The following is an 18,405-nucleotide window of genomic DNA, read 5'->3' as shown; positions in this document are numbered from 1 at the left end:
TTATCCCAATTTAAAATGTCCATATCTAGAATATATGATATATAATTTATCTTACTATAAACATTTCCAATTTATTGCATCAAGAATAAATCTTAAAGAAGTATCTTTTTTAATTGATCCTTGCACCACTGACCTCCTCACAATATTTCATTTAGGATATGCAAAAAATTAAAATAATAAATCAGTAAATTATTAATTTTCAGTCAACAAAATAATAAGAAGAAGAATGTATTGTATAAAGGAAATATTGAAATAGACAATCAAACAAATATAGTAACTTCTTTTAGTGAATTTGAATCTTATTAAAGGAATGTATATTAATCCGATTATTATTGGATCTCTATTAATGAAGTGTTGGAAATGATGATGATAACAATAAGAGCTAGTTGGTGTGAATTGAAAAAAATAAAGAAGTCTCACATAGGTGAGATGACACACACTAATAATGTTTATAAGATGGAGGTATGACAATTGAGGTGTGCTCCAAGGAGAACTCAATTATGTGAAGTCTGTTGAGACAAAATCTCTCTCAATTGGTTTTAATGATGACAAAATTATTTAAAAGATTATGATTGTGGTTAATGACTAATTTGTGCTTTTGAGTGTATTCATATTAGAAAATAGGTTACTCATCATTAAGATAAAACTGAGAAAAATCTGACTCAATCCATCAAGTTTTTAAAACGGGAGAATAGACAGATAAGACACTGAAACAATGAACCTCCTATACGAGGATGAACTAAATCAGTCCAAACGACATTTGGATTAAAATGTTTTGACACATGGATAGAGCATCACAAAAACTCTATAAAAGGAATGGAGCTCTTCATCATCAAATACAGAACAACAAAGCATAAAAAGAGCAATTCTAAAAGCTATCAAGAGCATTTTCATCCTTTCTTTATATTTTCTATAGTCTTACACTATATCTTTGAAATATCATTTTAGAAAGTGTTAGTAAAGAGAAAAATCATAATACTCATATCATTTTGTAATTTCCAAGTGAGTTATACTTGGAAATAGTTGAAACTTGTAAGAAACAAAGTTGTAAGCTTGGTGAGACTAAATAACACACAAAGTGTAACTAACCTCTGTGAGAGGTTAATCTGTTTGATCTTTAGTAAAAAACTCACAAGTGTGTGAGGACTAGATGTAGCTTTTATTGGGTGAACCAGTATAAAGTTGTGTGTGTCATCTTCTATAATTTCTCTTTTATTTATTCAGCTCATATTTAAAGTCTTAAATTTCTATCCTCTGATTATCATCCTCTTAGAGAGGATAGTCATTTAAAACACTTGAGAAAAATTTAAAACATCAATATGACCTTGGACTTTTGATTAAGTCTCCAACAGTCATAAAGTATTTTGACACATGGATAGAGCATCACAAAAACTCTATAAAAGGAAGGGATCTCTTCATCATCAAATACAAAACAACAAAGCATAAAAAGAGCAATTCTAAAAGCTATCAAGAGCATTTTTATCCTTTCTTTATATTTTCAATAGTCTTACACTATACCTTTGAAATATCATTTTAGAAAGTGTTAGTAAAGAGAAAAAAATCATAATACTCATATCATTTTGTAATTTCCAAGTGAGTTATACTTGGAAATAGTTGAAACTTGTAAGAAACAAAGTTGTAAGCTTGGCGAGGCTAAATAACACACAAAGTATAACTAACTTCTCTGAGAGGTTAATCTGTTTGATCCTTAGTAAAAAACTCACAAGTGTGTGAGGACTGAATGTAGCCTTCATTGGGTGAACTAGTATAAAGTTGTGTGTGTCATCTTCTATACTTTCTCTTTTATTTATTCAGCTCATATTTAAAGTCTTAACTTTATTTCCTCTGATTCTCATCCTCTTAGAGAAAATAGTGATTAACAAAGTCATGAGAACGATCAAAACAAAAGATGTTATTTTTCTTAACCATGAAATTTTTTACCAACGTTTTAAAGAATGACATTCCTATTGTTTTAGAAATACGTGAAAAATTGAAGATGATAAGAAAGCTGCTGAATTAATTCAATGAGAACATAATGATTACTTATGTATGAATTATATTCTTAATGGACTTTTTGATGATTTGTATGATTACTACAGTTCCAACAATATTGTTAGATATGTTTGGGATGCTCTAAAGAAGAAATATGATACTGAGGAAGCTGGAGCTAAAAAGTATGTTGTTAGCTGCTACCTCAAATATCAGATGACCGACGACAGATTAGTGAAAGCTCAGTTCCATGAAATCCAGAAAATAGCTAATGAGATCATCTATTAAGGTATGTCCTTAAAAGAATGGTTTCAAATTGTTGTTATTATTGACAAACTGCTCTTTGCTTGGAAATATTTTAAAAACTCTTTCAAGTATAAAACAAAAGAATTCTCGCTAGAAAGTATGATAACCCGACTCAGAATTGAGTAAGAATCACGTAAGCAAAACCAGAAAGATGAAGTTTTTCTTATTTTAAATAACAAGAACAAGAAATTCATCGAAGCGTTTTGAAATCAAACGGTGAACAATTTAAGAATCAGAACTGCACTATAAATAACAACAAAAAGAATGGGAACCCTCTCAAGGTCCTAATCATAAGGAAACAACCACCTCCTAGAAATGACCATAATCCCCATTTCTCTACTCTAGATTTGGAAAAGAAGGTCATATGGCACACAAGTGTAGGAACAAGCCAAACTTAAGAAAATGTTTAAATTGCCATGAGATACAAGAAAGAGGGGTTTGAATTGTAAATGTTCCTATTTAAAATTTACTGTTAAAAACTTAAGATAATAACTCAAGATTGATCTTGCTTGTGAAAACAGAAAATGGAGAACATTCTTGGTTTTAACCAGAAAACGGATAACGTTCTTGGTTAGTTAAAATCATTAATTTAATTTATGTAATTAACTTGATAATCAATCAGACTGAAAATAAATAGATAAGAGAAGATATACCACACAAGGATATATTTTGGTTCACCTAACCCAGGTTACGTTCAGTCCTCACAACAGTGAGATTTTCCACTAATTGTTCAAAACAAAGAACCTTCTTGGTTTTACAGTACATAACTCATATCAACCTTGATCTGTTATAAAGTTAAAACTTTTCCACCCGTAAAGGAGTTCAATCAGGTCACCTATCAACCTTGTTAGGATTTCTTACAATCTACCCAAACTATACCAAACTCTTATAGTTCGAGTTTTACAATAATGATGAGATTGTTTTGTTAGAATCTGAGAAGGCTCAATACTTGTTTGAGTTCTGATTCTTTGACAAAAAGTACACAAGAATGATTCTAAGAATCAAATAGGAAAAATCAAAACCGATTCAATGTATGTGAGTGAGAAAAATTTAAGTATGATTGAAATGAGTAATGAAATGCTTAGTACTTGAAGCTCTTGATTTTTCCTTGAGCTTGGCCTGCCTTTTATAGGCGTTTTAGAGCATTTAATCATGGTTAAAAGAGTTGTTGGTAGCGCTCTGTCAGATTTGACCAAAACCAATTTATATGAATAAAAATATTCCAACCTTTGAACACTTTGTGAAATCTGTTTGACTGGACGTTTTTCTTCGTTATTGATCATATTTCTTTTATGTTTAATGATCCTTTATACCTTAGATATATTTGTTGATGATATTGCTTCGATTTGGAGATTTGATTATGCCAAAACAACTTGGAGAATGATGACATCCTGCTAGAGAATGATGTTGAAAAATCTGGACACTGATGATTATTCTGGAGACTGATGAGAACTTTCTACAGATTGATGTTATCATTCTGGAGATTGATATTTAACATGTTGGGGAATGATGTTAGCATGCTGAAGATTAATATTAACATGTTGGAGAATGATGTTAACATGCTGGAGATTAATGTTAACATGTTGGAGAATGATGTTAGCATGTTGGAGATTAATGTCAACATACTGGAGAATGATCAGAATGCTGTCAAGAATGTTCTTCGTTCTTGACAGTCAAGCTGAAGAAGGTTTAGATCTGTTTGGTCTTACTAATTCGTGATATTCTTTCTTTGTGGTTCGAGTAGTTTCTTTGAATATGATCATCTTAGTTTGTTCCTTGCCAAGTGCTGATGATATAGATATAAAATCTAGAGGCTAAAACTTCTTTTAACTAGTGGAGATTGATTGTTTTGGAGGTGTGATGGTCATTATTGAAACCGGAGAACATTCTCCGTTTTCTAGATTTTGTTAAGAATGTTCTCCATTCTTGTATGTTCAATTTCTTGCCTTTTTATGTTGATTTCTTTGTTTTGTTTAAATCCTATCTTTAAATTAATGCACTCAAAAGCACAAGTTAAATTAACATAACATTTAGAATCATAATTAACATTCTTAAAGTTTGTTTTCATCAAAATATTAAATTGAGATTTTGTCTCAATAGTTGTGCTCAACAGACTAACTTGACACAAGAGAAATTCATTGCTATGATAATTGATATCAATATTGTTGGTGGATCAGATGGATGGTGGATAGACATTGGCACCTCACGCCATGTCTGCTATGATCGTGCTATGTTTAAAACATACGCTACTGTTGAAGATACAAAAAAGTTTTGTTGGGAGTTTCTCACACCACTAATGTTATTCGGATTGGAGATGTGGAATTAATACTCAGTTCTAGAAAAATCTTAATTCTGGTATTCTTCTTAATAAGGTAGGGTTTACTCAATTTATAGGAACATATTTGTACACCGTTTCTAAAAATGCTATTTTAGTTGGGAAAGCGTACGCCACTAGTGACATGTTTAAATTGAATGTTGAAATCAATAAAATGTTTCCTTCTACTTACATGTTGTGTGATTTTAATATTTGAAATGTTAGACTCTGTCATATGAACAAACGTGTGATTTCAAACTTAAGTAACTTAGGTTTAGTTTCAAAGTTATTTTTTAATGATATTAAAAAAATATGATTTTTGTAGTCAAACTAAAGTAACAAAGAGTTCACATAAATCAGTAGTTAGAGAATCTGAGCATTTAGATTTAATACACTCTGATTTTTGAACTTGAAATGACGTTAACAAAGAAATGGAAAACGTTTTTATTTTTTTTATCACTTTTGTATATCTAATAAAAAATAAAAGTGAAGCGTTTCACATGTTTAAAATATTTGTAACTAAAATGAAAATCAATTTAGTAGAAAGATTAAGAAATTTCGTAGTAATAGAGGAACATAGTGTCATTCGAGTTTATTTAATGATTTTTATAAATTGCAAGGAATTATACATGAAACTATTGCACCAAAGTTGTCTGAAATGAATGGAAAAATCTGAATGAAAGAATATAACTCTTAATGAACTAGTTGTTGCTATTATACTTAACTCTGGTGTTACATCTTGTTGGTAGGGAGAAATTATATAGACTATTTGTTATGTGTTGAATAGAGTTCCTAAATATAAAAATAAAACATCTCCTTATGATATTGAAGAAAAGACAATCGAAATTGTCTTATTTTTGAACTTGGATGCAGATTTGTAGCAATAAGCTATAAACGATGAAATGGATTCTCTAGAGTCTAACATGAGTTAACATTTAGTAGATTTGTCTCTTAGTTGCAAACCGATAAGGTGTAAATGGATTTTAAAAAATAAACTAAAACCTGATGGAACTGTTGATAAATATGAGGCTTGCCTTGGAGCAAAAGGTTTTAGACAGAGAAATATTGTGAAATCATTGTTGTGTAACAACTTTTATATGAACGACATCGAAGAAGCGAGTGTAATCCTTGGAATAAATGTTATTATGTCAAAAAAGGAAATTTCTTAGGATGAGTCTCACTATATTGAAAAGATCCTAAAGAAATACAAATACTTTGACTATAAACTTGTTTGCACACCATATGATCCACAACTGTGGAACTTTTCAAGAACACTGGTGAATGTATTAGCCAAACTGAATATGCGAGCATCATTGGCAGCCTTAGGTATGCCACTAAATGTACTAGACCTGACATTGCTTACGTCGTGGGACTATTGTGCATATTTACCACTAGACCTAGTATGGAGCATTGACACGTTATCGAAAGAGACACGAGATGCCTAAAAAGGGCCATGAGTCTCGGATTACATTATTAAAGATTTCAGGTCATTCTTGAAGGATACAATGATGTTGATTGAAATACCTTATCAAATGACTTCAAAGCAATCAATGGCTATATTTTTAGTATAGTCGGTGGTGTTGTATCTTGGAAGTCGAATAAACAAACGATACTAGGTCAATCCACTATGGTGCCTGAAATGATAACATTAGCTATTGCTAGTGAAGAAGCAAGTTAGTTGAGATGTTTACTAGCTGAGACCCCCTTTATGGGAAAAACCTATGTCAGTTGTGTTGATCAACTACGATAGTATCGTGGTTATTCCAAAGATTGAGAATCGTTATTACAACTGTAAGAGACGACAAATATGTCATAAGCACAACAATGTTAGAGAGTTACTTTCTAAAGGAGTTGTTATAATGGATCATATACGCATTAGTGACAATTTACCAAATCCATTAACAAATGGATTAGCTAGAGAAAATGTCAGAAATACATCCAAAAAGATAGGATTATTGCCTATAGATCAATGAGTCACTCGTGATGGTAAATCGACCTAAAAGACTGGAGATCCCAAAAATTAAGTTCAATGAGTAATAACAAGTCATAGTGATATGAGATGAACATGCTATTATATCTCAAAGAAGCATGATTCCTAAAGCGATGAAATGATGAGATAATAAAAAATCTTAATGAGATTTATACTCTACGTAGAGTGGAGTATCTAACTACAAGAGTACTCTTGATAAACGCACCTATATGAATGTGGAAGTGATCGCTTCCTATTTAGTTTTGAGGCAGAATTTATAGAGTGCTCACTTACTGGGATATACGTGCAGAGCCGTAAATGCACGAGATTTTTAGAATACAGCCAATAAAAATGTTGTGTGTGGGTTTGATGTCAAAGGTAGAGTTCAAGACTACAAGTCACTCTTGTTGAATTTGAATCTTACTTATTATGCAAATGTTCAAGTCGAAAGACGCTTCTCCTTATGCGCAACCTTATAGAGGTGTTTGACGCTAATTCAGAAACATTTTTTAAAATTCAAGTGAGGGATTGTTGGAAACGATGGTGATAATAATAAGAGCTAGTTGGTGTGAATTAAAAAAAAATAAGGAAGTCTCACATAGGAAATATGACACACACTAATATTGTTTATAAGGTGAAGGTATGACAATTGGGGTGTGTTTCAAGGGGTGCCCAATTTTGGGAATGAGTGAGAATGCAATAAATACACATTAATAAAACAGAGGTAATTAACAATAAATAATAAATTAGAATCATCATCACTACTGAAAACTACATTCATAAATATAGTTTACAACTTGTTTAATAGATTCATAAAAGATTACATCTTGAAAACAAATTGACTGATTACATCATAAAAAAAATATTAAATTCTAATTCAACGAGTTTGGAACTGATATTCTGATGCTAATTTCATGTCCCATAATCCTCTAGCTGCTAAATAAAAAAAATAATAATTGGGATGAGATATAATATCTCAGTGAGCTCTAAAATAAAGGGAAAAACAGTCTCAAAGAGTTTCATTTATAAAAGTGTATAAAACATGAAAAAAATAATTATTATACCTCTCAAGAAAAATTATTATTATCATTATTATTATTATTATTATTATTATTATTATTATTATTATTATTATTATTATTATATATGTCTATATATACATTATTCTGAAAACATATGCATGACCTCAAATCTTTTTTTTTGGAATAAGAAAAAGTGTCCTGATTGATAAAAGAGGTCTGGCCAAACCCCAATCAGCGTCCTGATTGTTCTCCTTGTTATTCTATGCCTGAAATAACCTAAATGTCCCACCGTGAATAAGGTCATGATCTGATTAATGATATTGTACAAAACTTGAAATGTTTTGTATAAAATGCACTTATTATGTCATATATAAAATGCATCATTCATCCATAACAATTATAAATAACTTAGGCGATATACTAAACTCAATAATTTAATCTTAAGTCTTTAATTCAAAACGTAAACTAATAGTCAGAAAATAAAAACAATATTGGAGTCATGAAAATAGTAACGGCATAAAAGTCATGAAAAATAGTAAAAAATATAAAAGTCATGAAATTAATAACAACATAAAAGTCATGAAAAAAATCATTTGGATCCAGTTTAAAAAAAACATCTATATGCAAAAATTTCATTTCATCGTACTATAATTCTCCTAATTCGTAATAACCAAAACAGTCTAATAGTGATGCATATTTAATTAAAATTTTCCTAATATATAATTCATTCACCAACGTCATCTAACTTATTTTCAATGAAATTATTATGGTTAATATGTGAGTTGTTTTCTTCCCTTCCTATTTTCTTCTAAACAACTTCACAAAATTAAATCTCTAATCATAAGAGAGAGAAGATAATAAAAAGAACTCAGGTTAGAGAATACGATGTTCCAATTAAATTGGTTTGTATCAAGGTTTAACTGATTTAAAAAAATAATGAAAATGAGAGGATGAATTATCTGTTCATTTATATTCAATGGAATGGAATCAAAATTATCATTATGTTGATGAAATAGTTAGAAATTTTTTTTCAACCGTATTTATTTACTTGTTTGTTGTTGATGTGTGAGCGACAACCACACTTATTTAATAATGTCTTTTTCAAACTAAAATAACTCACAAATTTGTTATATAATACTTTTCTATGAACTTTTATAATATCTTAAAAGTTATAAAGTCCGTTAATTTAAAAAATAAAAAATTTGTGAATGTGAATTTAACACGTATTTCATTTTTTTACTACTCTTAATATTTTACTTTAATCATTTTAATTGAATTACGAATTGATTTTTTAAAATAAATATTCTTTATTAAAATATCAGATTTATTTTAAAAAATGAATAATATTTATTTATATATTTGTTTTCAATCAAAAAATCAACATTTGAAATTCATATAAATGTACGTATATACTTTTCTAAATATTTTAATATAATGAATTATTATAGAATAAGTGGTTTTGTACATACTCTATAAAGCTAAATTTGTAATATTATATATATTTGATATCTATTTTTTTTAATCCGATTTAATTTGTTTTTGTTTTTCAATGAATATAAGTACTCTTATTGGTTACAAAATATTTATTATTTATGCATTATTTTAAAAATAATTAAATCTTTAAATTCATAATTTGAAATTTTTTTGAAATTGAATTATTTATATTTATTTACAATTATTAATATTTCAAAATAAATAATTAAATCTTTAAAGGTCTTTTTGTTATTATAATATCGAGTCAATATAGTATTAGAGCGTCTTAAATTACTATTTTTACATAAATATATTTATAGTAAACTATTAAAAAAATCCACATGAAAAGAAAATCAAACTTTTTACGATACCTAGAAAAGTCTACCACCTAGTAAGACCCACTCTAAATAGGTGGGAATTTTATATATTTATATATATATATATATATATATATATATATATATATATATATATAATAAAAAAATAAAAAACATGACAACAATGGAATGCTCATTCATGTCATTTTTGTTGTGTTATTTAAAATTGGCGAAGAGAAACTTACACTTCTGTCAACCACTCTGGTATGCTTCTTCTACATAAAAACTCACTTTGTTCTCATCCTTCTCCATGTTGTCATTGTCAACTGGAACATATAATCATTGATGTATTTTTTTTTCTTCTTCTTTTCTTCGTTTTTTGACTTCCTTTGGTTCAACTGAAAAATAGAATATTGTTACAAACTATTTTTCTATTTTATTTTATTTTTTCATTTTCTTCATCACATTTGTATTTTTCCTTCAGATTCACCACATTTTTGTTTCCTCATATATTAAGCTAATGCCCATTCATGTCTTCAAATTATGCAGGTGGTATTTCCTTACATTGGTCTTAACCAATTTTGTGTTACTTTCTCTTTCAAATATTTTACTTTTTTATGTGCTTTGATTTGTTCATTTAAAAGGAAATGTTACTTTTTTTCCCTTATGCATGTTTTTCATATACAGTTTACTCTGTTTATTTGATTTGTCTCTTTTATTTAAATATTGTATCAAACAACGTTACGTCTTTTGAATTTTGTCATCAACATCAACAAAAGCGAATGAAATATGTAAGGGGTTATAGTCAACAAGGTTGGGGACAAACGAAATCATCTTTATGAATGGAAATGTATTAATTGCTTATAACCATAATACACTTTGTTTTTCTTTAATCAATAATATTCGGAATGCCTCGTGGGATAGAGTACATATGTCATGTATAACTTTAATGTTTTCTACAATTATTTTATTTTAAGCATCAATTGATAAAATTTAATTTCAATTGAAAATATTGTTTTACATTATTTTATATTTTTAAATTATTTAATTTTTTAAATACTATAATTAATTTAATAACTATCAATTATAAATTATAAACTATAAATTAATTTTTCTATAAATTAGTCACCTTAATTTATTTAACTATTACTCTATGTAATTGATCTTTAGTCTTTAAATATTTTATTTTTGTCTCAAAATTTTATTTCTTTTAAAAAACTAAAATATAGTTAATGATATTTTTCTGTTTATACTTTTAAAAACTAAAAAAAAATATTAAATAAATTTTATTTGTATTTAATAAACAAATGAATAGTAAAAATACTAATTTTACCTAATTTTTTTGTTAACGGTATGTTTAAATTAAAAAAAAAATCAAAATTTAATCATCTATATAATAAAGCTAGACTGAAGTATTATACAAAAAGAGTGAAGTGGGTAGTTATTTTTTAAATGTTTATTACGATTTTGCATGTAAATTGAAGATTTTATTTACGGACAGAAGGATAAAACCATTGCAGTAACAGTTTAACGGCTTCCTACACCAAAGTAAGAAAATTGTTTAGTTAAGCCTCACAATCTTTATTTAGTAAGAAGGTGTGATAATATATTATTTTGAAAATTAAAACTAATAAAATATTATATAAATTTAATATTATTTCAATAAATATTGAATTAATTGACTTTATTATTAACTAGAAATATTATACAATATTAATTATATTAATTTAATAAATAATTTAAGATATAAATGTCAACTTAAAAATATGAATTGAAACTTTGATTGTATTGTATAAGGTGATGTAGCTAAATATCACTAGAAGGGGGGTTGAATAGAAATTTTGCTATTTAAAAATAATTTTATCGTGTTTTGGATACTATCCTCTAAGAGAGGATGAAAACTCAAGGATGATTGTTTAAATATTAAATTAAAGCTGAGCAAAAGAAAAAGATAAATGTAAAGAATGACACACACAACTTTTATACTGGTTCACCAAATGAAGGCTACGTCCAGTCCTCACACACTTGTGAGATTTCACTAATGTTCAAACTGATCAACCTCTCATAGAGGATTATTACACTTTGTGTATTATTTAGCCTCACCAAGCTTACAATCAAGTTTCAACTATTTCCAAGTGTAACTCACGTGGAAATTACATACTGATATGAATGTGATTGTTTCTCTTTTCTTAAACACTTTCTAAATGGATATTTCAAAGATCTAATGAAGGATTGTAGAAAGTATAAAAAGAGGATGAATATTGCTCTTGATAGCTTTGAGATACTTAATCTTTCTATGCAATGTTGTTGTGTGTTTGATAATGAAGAGCTCCCTGCCTTTTATAGAGACTTTGAGATGATATTTTCAAGTGGCTTCAATCAAAAAGTCCAAGGTCTTTCCTTATAATTACAAAATTGTCATTCAACTTTCATTTGACTAATGTAGTATGTCCTCCTGTACGAAGTTCAATATACCTAGGACTTTGGACATGTGATGTCCTTTTCTTTTTCCTTTCTTTAAGGCTTGTAAGACCACATGTGATGTCCTTTTCTTTTTCTTTTCTTTAAGGCATGTAAAAGCTTCACGTGATTGACTTTTTCTCTTTCCTTTCTTTAAGACATGTGAAGGCTTCTATTTGTAGCTTGTTTGTTGACGCCTTTATGAAGATTGACTCTATATTGTTTTCAATCATACAAGAATGATATATAGGTCTACATTTAGCCTTTGCACATGATATGATGGGTTGCTTACAAAGATGTTGGGTTGCTTTCTAAGATATTGACCATAGACCCATCCTAGTGTAGTCCTTCCTCGTACATTTCTTTTGCCATCTTGCTTCTTTATTTCAAAAGTATTATTTATTCATTCTTTAATATTGTTTTGCTTTTATTTAATGAATAAAACAATTTGTTTCAACAAGGATGAGTATTCTGGAGATTTGAAAAATCATCCTCTCACGAGGTCTTCCTCTCGAATTCCAATGCTCTAGATTTAAATCAGTTTTTTCTCCTTTTTGTCTTAATGATTAATAACTTTTTTCTTATATGAATACACTCAAAAGCATCAATTAGTCATTAACTACAATCATAATCTTTTAAATAATTTTGTTATCATTAAAACCATTTAAGAGAGATTTTGTCTCAACATAAGGTACATAAATACACAAGTAAACTTTACAACATGGGTGATTGCTTCTTGATACAATAGACATTTATTAGTAGAAATTGATACAAATTTTATTAAAAATGAATTTTATTTTACAATAAGTTGACTGATGAAGATAATAGGGGTTGGAAAAATATTAGTCATAAATTGATAAATCAAGAGATAAGTGAGCACATTGCTAACATGAGAAATATCACTTATAAATTGAGAAATCATAAAAATAGTAGTGACCACATTGTTAACACGAGCTCTTGAAATAGTACTTCATAATTACGCACTATATTTCTCTTCAACTAAAAAATAAAAAATTCTACGTGAGTTCTTATTTGGTGTACAATAGTTGAAATGTCTTATTCCATTTTTTGAAAAATATTGAAAAAATAGATTTAAAAATGTCATGATTTCAACCAAAGAAATTTCTATAGTTATTAAATAAAATATTAATGATATATTTATTAACTTTAAAAATATATTTAAAAAATTCACTTTAAATCTCATAACATGTTGGGTCTATTTATCTTTCATAATTAAATTATATACACTAACTAATGTTTTTCATATTTATGCATCATAATACACCACATATTTAAATAAATATATATGTTTTGAGTAAAATTGGAAACATTTGCATAGAAAGTAGAAGAAAACAATTTCTTTTGTTAGTGTACCACTCTTTTGGAGATGATGGATTAATATTTGATTGATGGATGTTTACGAGGCTCAACACAATTGTTAGTCTATTGTGGATAAATATTTAAAAGTTATTCAAGACTCTAACAATCATACACAACAAGTTGATGTATCCTCTACCTTATTGAAGTGATGAACTAGTTAATAGTGATTCAATGAGTTTAAATTTGAAGAATAGATTTATTTTTCGATATCTACGCCTCGTGTTTTTTCGTGTTTTCAATGTGAGTGTTACTACATGTGTTAAATAGTTTTCAGATTCAAAGCGGTTTGAATGCGAGTATTAGTTTTGCCTCTAAAAATAGTTTTCTAAAGATGATGGGAAGGTTGTTTTTGATTATTAATGGAATAATATAATGGGACAGCTGAATTATATCAAGAAGATTGAGACATTTTAAAGTGAATTACAAGTGTTTTATCTAGTTTGCAAATTTTATATATGCTATTTTAAATTTAAATTTAATGAGATGTTTTTTTTTTCTATTTCTATTGTAACATTAAAAAATAAAACAGTAGCAAGTAAGTTTTATTTATTTATTTTTTTTTATAATTTTCTTTCTACATCTATATTGAATCTTTCTTCGTATAGACTTGTTTTATCATGATGGCAAACATATATTTATCTAAACAAGTAAATATTACGCAAGTTTTTTTTGTTAACACTACCAACTAATAATTATATTACATCTATCTCTATGATATCATTTTCTTTCTTCTTTTCTACTTGTGTCGAAGTATTGATGAATTTAGAAAAAATTATTTTGCTTTAATATATGAATATGGTCATGTAAAAACACTAAATTTCAAATTTAAATTAATAAAATATTTTTCGAGTACAAAAAGTGTTGAGAAAATGATAAATGTATAACACCGTCACTTTAAAATCTCTTGAAACGTATTTAAAAAAACCATAGGTTAATATTTATAAAATCTTAAAATATATTAAAAAAAAAGCATAAGTTAATATTCATAAAACATATATTCAAGTTTAAAATAATGTTAGAAAAACATAATGCAAAAACGTTGACTTCTTTTATTCAAATAACGTACAACTTATCGTAACGATAAATATACTAGTAGATATTTTTTCCTTGTTATTAGTTTGTTAATAAAATTAATAATTTTTTTAATATATTAATATAGTAATATTTATATATTTGAATTTATTTTTTGCTCTGATTAAATACAGTTTTTTATTTTTAAAATTTTTCATTATAATTTTATATTGTGAATTGATGAATTTATTTGGCAGAAGTTAATCACTTTTCTCTTTACAAAAACAAATTTTATAGTTAACTTCAATTTCTTTTTAATTAAGACTTCACATTTTATTATTTTAAAAACTAAAACTGATAAAATATTATATAAATTTAATGTTGTCTCAATAAAAGTTAAATCAATTGACTTTATTATCAATTATAAAAGAAATATTATACATTATTAATTATATTAATTGAATAAATAATTTAAAATATAAATATTCAACTAAAAAATATGAATTTCGTTGAGATGTGACTTTTATTAAAATCGCAAAGGAGTTAAGTAAAATTGAAAATATGGGTGATTGCTATTTGATACATTTTCTTTGAGAGATTGATTGATAGAAGAAAAAAAAAAGTATTGTTAAATTTGTATAAATTTTAATAAAAATGAATTTTATTTTGTTTTTGCTGTAAATTACTGAATGCTCTATTTATTGAAAAATCATGAGATAAGTGAGCACATTGATACCATGAGAAATATCAAATTATAAATTGAGAAATAATGAGAATAATAGTAAGCACATTGTTAACATGAGCTCTTGAAGTAGTATTTCGTACTTACACACTATTGTTCTTTTCAACTAAAAAATCCAAAATTTTACATGAATTTTTATGTTGTTGTAGTTGAATTATTTTATTTCATTTTTTTGAAAAATATTAAGAAAATGGATTTGAAAATATCATGATTTCAACCAAAGAAATTTCTATAATTATTATATAAAATATTTAAAATTTATTTATCTTTGATAATGCTTATTAGAATTTCGCTTTAGATCTCATGACATATTGAGTCCACCTTGTTTATCTCTCATAATTAAATTATATATAGTAACTAATGTTTTTTCATTGACCTACTCAAATTATTTTTATAATCCGCACCAATAATATACATAACATTTTTTTTGGTGTACCATTGTTTTGGGAGGATGGATTAATATTATATTAATGAATGTTTACATGATTTTTTTTATTTGACCAAAATGTCCCATTCAAAGAAATATTATATTTTTTTATGTTGCCATTTTATAAATAATTATATTTACTATTAATTATGTTTATTATTATTTAATAAATTTATAAATAATTAAAATATTATAAAATTCAAAATACTATTAATAAAATATATTAATAAATAATAATAATAATAAATTTAATAATATTATAAATTTTAATAATAATAATAAAAATAAAAAGAATAATAATTTTAATAATAATGTACCAAAACAAATAGGAGGAAATTGTTATAATAAGAAGTTGTTATAATAACGTGTCAAAACAAATAACGTGTCCATAAGATTTTGCCGATAAAATAACAAGTATTTTCTTAACAACTCTGCATTTTTTTCCTAAATATTGTTAATATAATTAAATAATAATAATTAAATATTGTTAATGTAATTAAAAAATAATAATAAAAATACTTAAAAAATATAAAATTTTAATAATAAAATCAAATAAAATATTAAAGTTAACATGTTTGAGTAGATGTGTGAAAATAAATAACATGATATATTATTTTGATAGCTCAATCCTATTTTGCAGTTAAATTAATACTTAATATTATTTTGTTAACAATTGGGTTATTGATTATCTAATAAATTAAAAATCAAAATACTATTAATAAAATAAATAAAACATATTAAATTGGAGCAAAAAAATGCAGTTAAACAAGAGGAAGTTGTTAAGTTAAACAAGAGGAAGTTGTTAACAAAATATATTATTTTATGACAAAATATATTATTTTATGACAAAATATTAGTGACACGTTATTTGTTTTGACAGGTTATTATAACAATTTCCTCTTATTATAATAACTTTCTCTTGTTTGTTTTGGCACATTTTTTATAACAACTTCCTCCTTTTTGACATATTATTATAACAATTTCTTCTTTTTTTATCTAATAAATAACAATTAATGAAAATAATAATAATAATAAAATATGAATTTGATGTAAATTATTTATAATTTATTAAATAATAATAAATAGAATTAATAATTAACAAAATTATTTATAAAATAGCAAAAAAAAAAAAATATAGCAGTACTCGCATCCCCGGAATGCAACCATCTATCCAGAGACAAACACTTTTGCCTTCACATCGTGCATCTTCAAGTTATAGCTCAGACAAAAAAATAGGACATTTTTATAGTTTATATACGGAGTGTGACATTTTGGTCAATAAAAAAGGATTATAAATAAAAAAAGTCTGTTTAAAGGCCCATCACAATCTATAGCCCATTATGGATAAATATTTATAAAAATTATTCAAAACTCTAATAATAATAAATAACGAATCTCAAAAATAAAAGTTTGTTACCCTTACACCTTTGATAGCAACAATTAGACAAAAACTTCAATGCAGGAAAATATTTTAACATTATATTAAATATTTAACTCATTATTTTTCAATATGACTTATTTATTCACGTTCGAATCCAACATAATCAAGACAATAAAAAATATTATAATTGTCTAATACACAAAATAATATAATTACCACTAAAAACACATATAAATGTCACGTGATATCCCACCTAATAATAATATTTTGATTTTGTCGGATGGACTAGTACTTAGCAAAATATCAAACTGTGGTCATTTTCAAAAGAAACTTACGTTAAATGCTAAACTAAATTTATATCGCTTAAGCTTCCAAATTTATATGATGTTTAATTTATTTTCGTCCTATTTTGTATATGATGTTTTCTATTCGGGATGTTTCTCGAGGCCATGGGTTTGTGATGAATTGCATCCGTGTTTTCGAAACAAAGAATGCCGGGAAGTTTCGTGCAAGCTTGGTAGTACTCGTTTCTTTATTCCAGACCCACCTCGAAACAAAATTCCTTACTTATCTTCCTAGTTGCATGTTTCTAGATTCTTCTATAACCTCTTATAAATTAACAACCCCTCTCCTTCAATATTCATCAATCACAAGTCTCAAAATTTGAACATCAAAGACTCTCTCTTCTATCTACTTTTATATCACTACAAATTTATCATCATGCAGATCTTCGTCAAAACCCTAACCGGCAAAACCATAACGCTAGAAGTAGAATCCTCCGACACAATCGACAACGTGAAAGCCAAAATCCAAGACAAAGAAGGAATTCCACCGGATCAGCAGCGGTTGATCTTCGCCGGAAAACAGTTAGAAGACGGGAGAACACTTGCAGATTATAATATTCAGAAAGAGTCTACGCTTCATCTTGTTCTTAGGCTCCGTGGTGGAATGCAGATTTTTGTGAAGACGCTAACGGGGAAGACGATTACTTTGGAGGTGGAGAGTTCTGATACGATTGATAATGTGAAAGCGAAGATTCAAGATAAGGAGGGAATTCCACCGGATCAACAGCGTCTTATTTTTGCTGGTAAACAACTTGAAGATGGACGCACTCTTGCTGATTATAATATTCAGAAGGAATCTACACTTCACCTTGTTCTTAGGCTCCGTGGTGGAAATGTATAGATACACGCGTTTCTCACTTTCTCTCTATGTTATGTTTTCGTTAATGTGTTCTTCTGTTAAATCGTTAAAAGTTTATCAATAAAAATGAAAAAGTTTCGATTTTATTCTATCATCTTGATCTTGATTTGTGTTACCGTTTCTGTTTTATTTTATTCTATAATCTACATTTGTGATACCGTCTGTCGTGTGCGAATTTGGTTTTGCGTTTTATGAAGTTATAAAAAAATAATTGTAAAGCTGGAAAGTTTATCTATGTTGGTTCGCACTTCCTCTGCTTCGATTGAATTTAATTTAGCAAATGAATCAATTCTTTGCATTAGCTGATATATCTCTAACTCAGACAATTATGTAATAATCAGGAACTTACATTACACATATAATACTATTGATTTGATATTATATTACCCATTATATATGGTCATGCACGTA

At 26.9% G+C, this 18,405-nt stretch overlaps 1 protein-coding gene across 1 annotated transcript; it reads left to right on the top strand.

The window, feature by feature from the left end:
• The first annotated feature begins 17,417 nt into the window (after positions 1-17,417).
• Positions 17,418-18,080, top strand: LOC101499579 (polyubiquitin-like). Its single transcript, XM_004497433.4, has one exon. The coding sequence runs from the start codon at positions 17,512-17,514 to the stop codon at positions 17,974-17,976; it is 465 nt and encodes a 154-aa protein (XP_004497490.1). The 5' UTR covers positions 17,418-17,511; the 3' UTR covers positions 17,977-18,080.
• Positions 18,081-18,405: the final 325 nt, after the last annotated feature.

This window comes from Cicer arietinum, chromosome 4 (assembly GCF_000331145.2).
Source record: "Cicer arietinum cultivar CDC Frontier isolate Library 1 chromosome 4, Cicar.CDCFrontier_v2.0, whole genome shotgun sequence".
Classification (NCBI taxonomy): Eukaryota; Viridiplantae; Streptophyta; class Magnoliopsida; order Fabales; family Fabaceae; genus Cicer; species Cicer arietinum.
Note: the sequence above shows the minus strand (reverse complement) of the source record. Positions and strands in the feature narration are given on the sequence as shown.

Bases quoted from the DNA above. Each gene is read 5' to 3' on its own strand.
- LOC101499579 (XM_004497433.4), top strand. From the start codon at position 17,512: ATGCAGATCTTCGTCAAAACCCTAACCGGCAAAACCATAACGCTAGAA.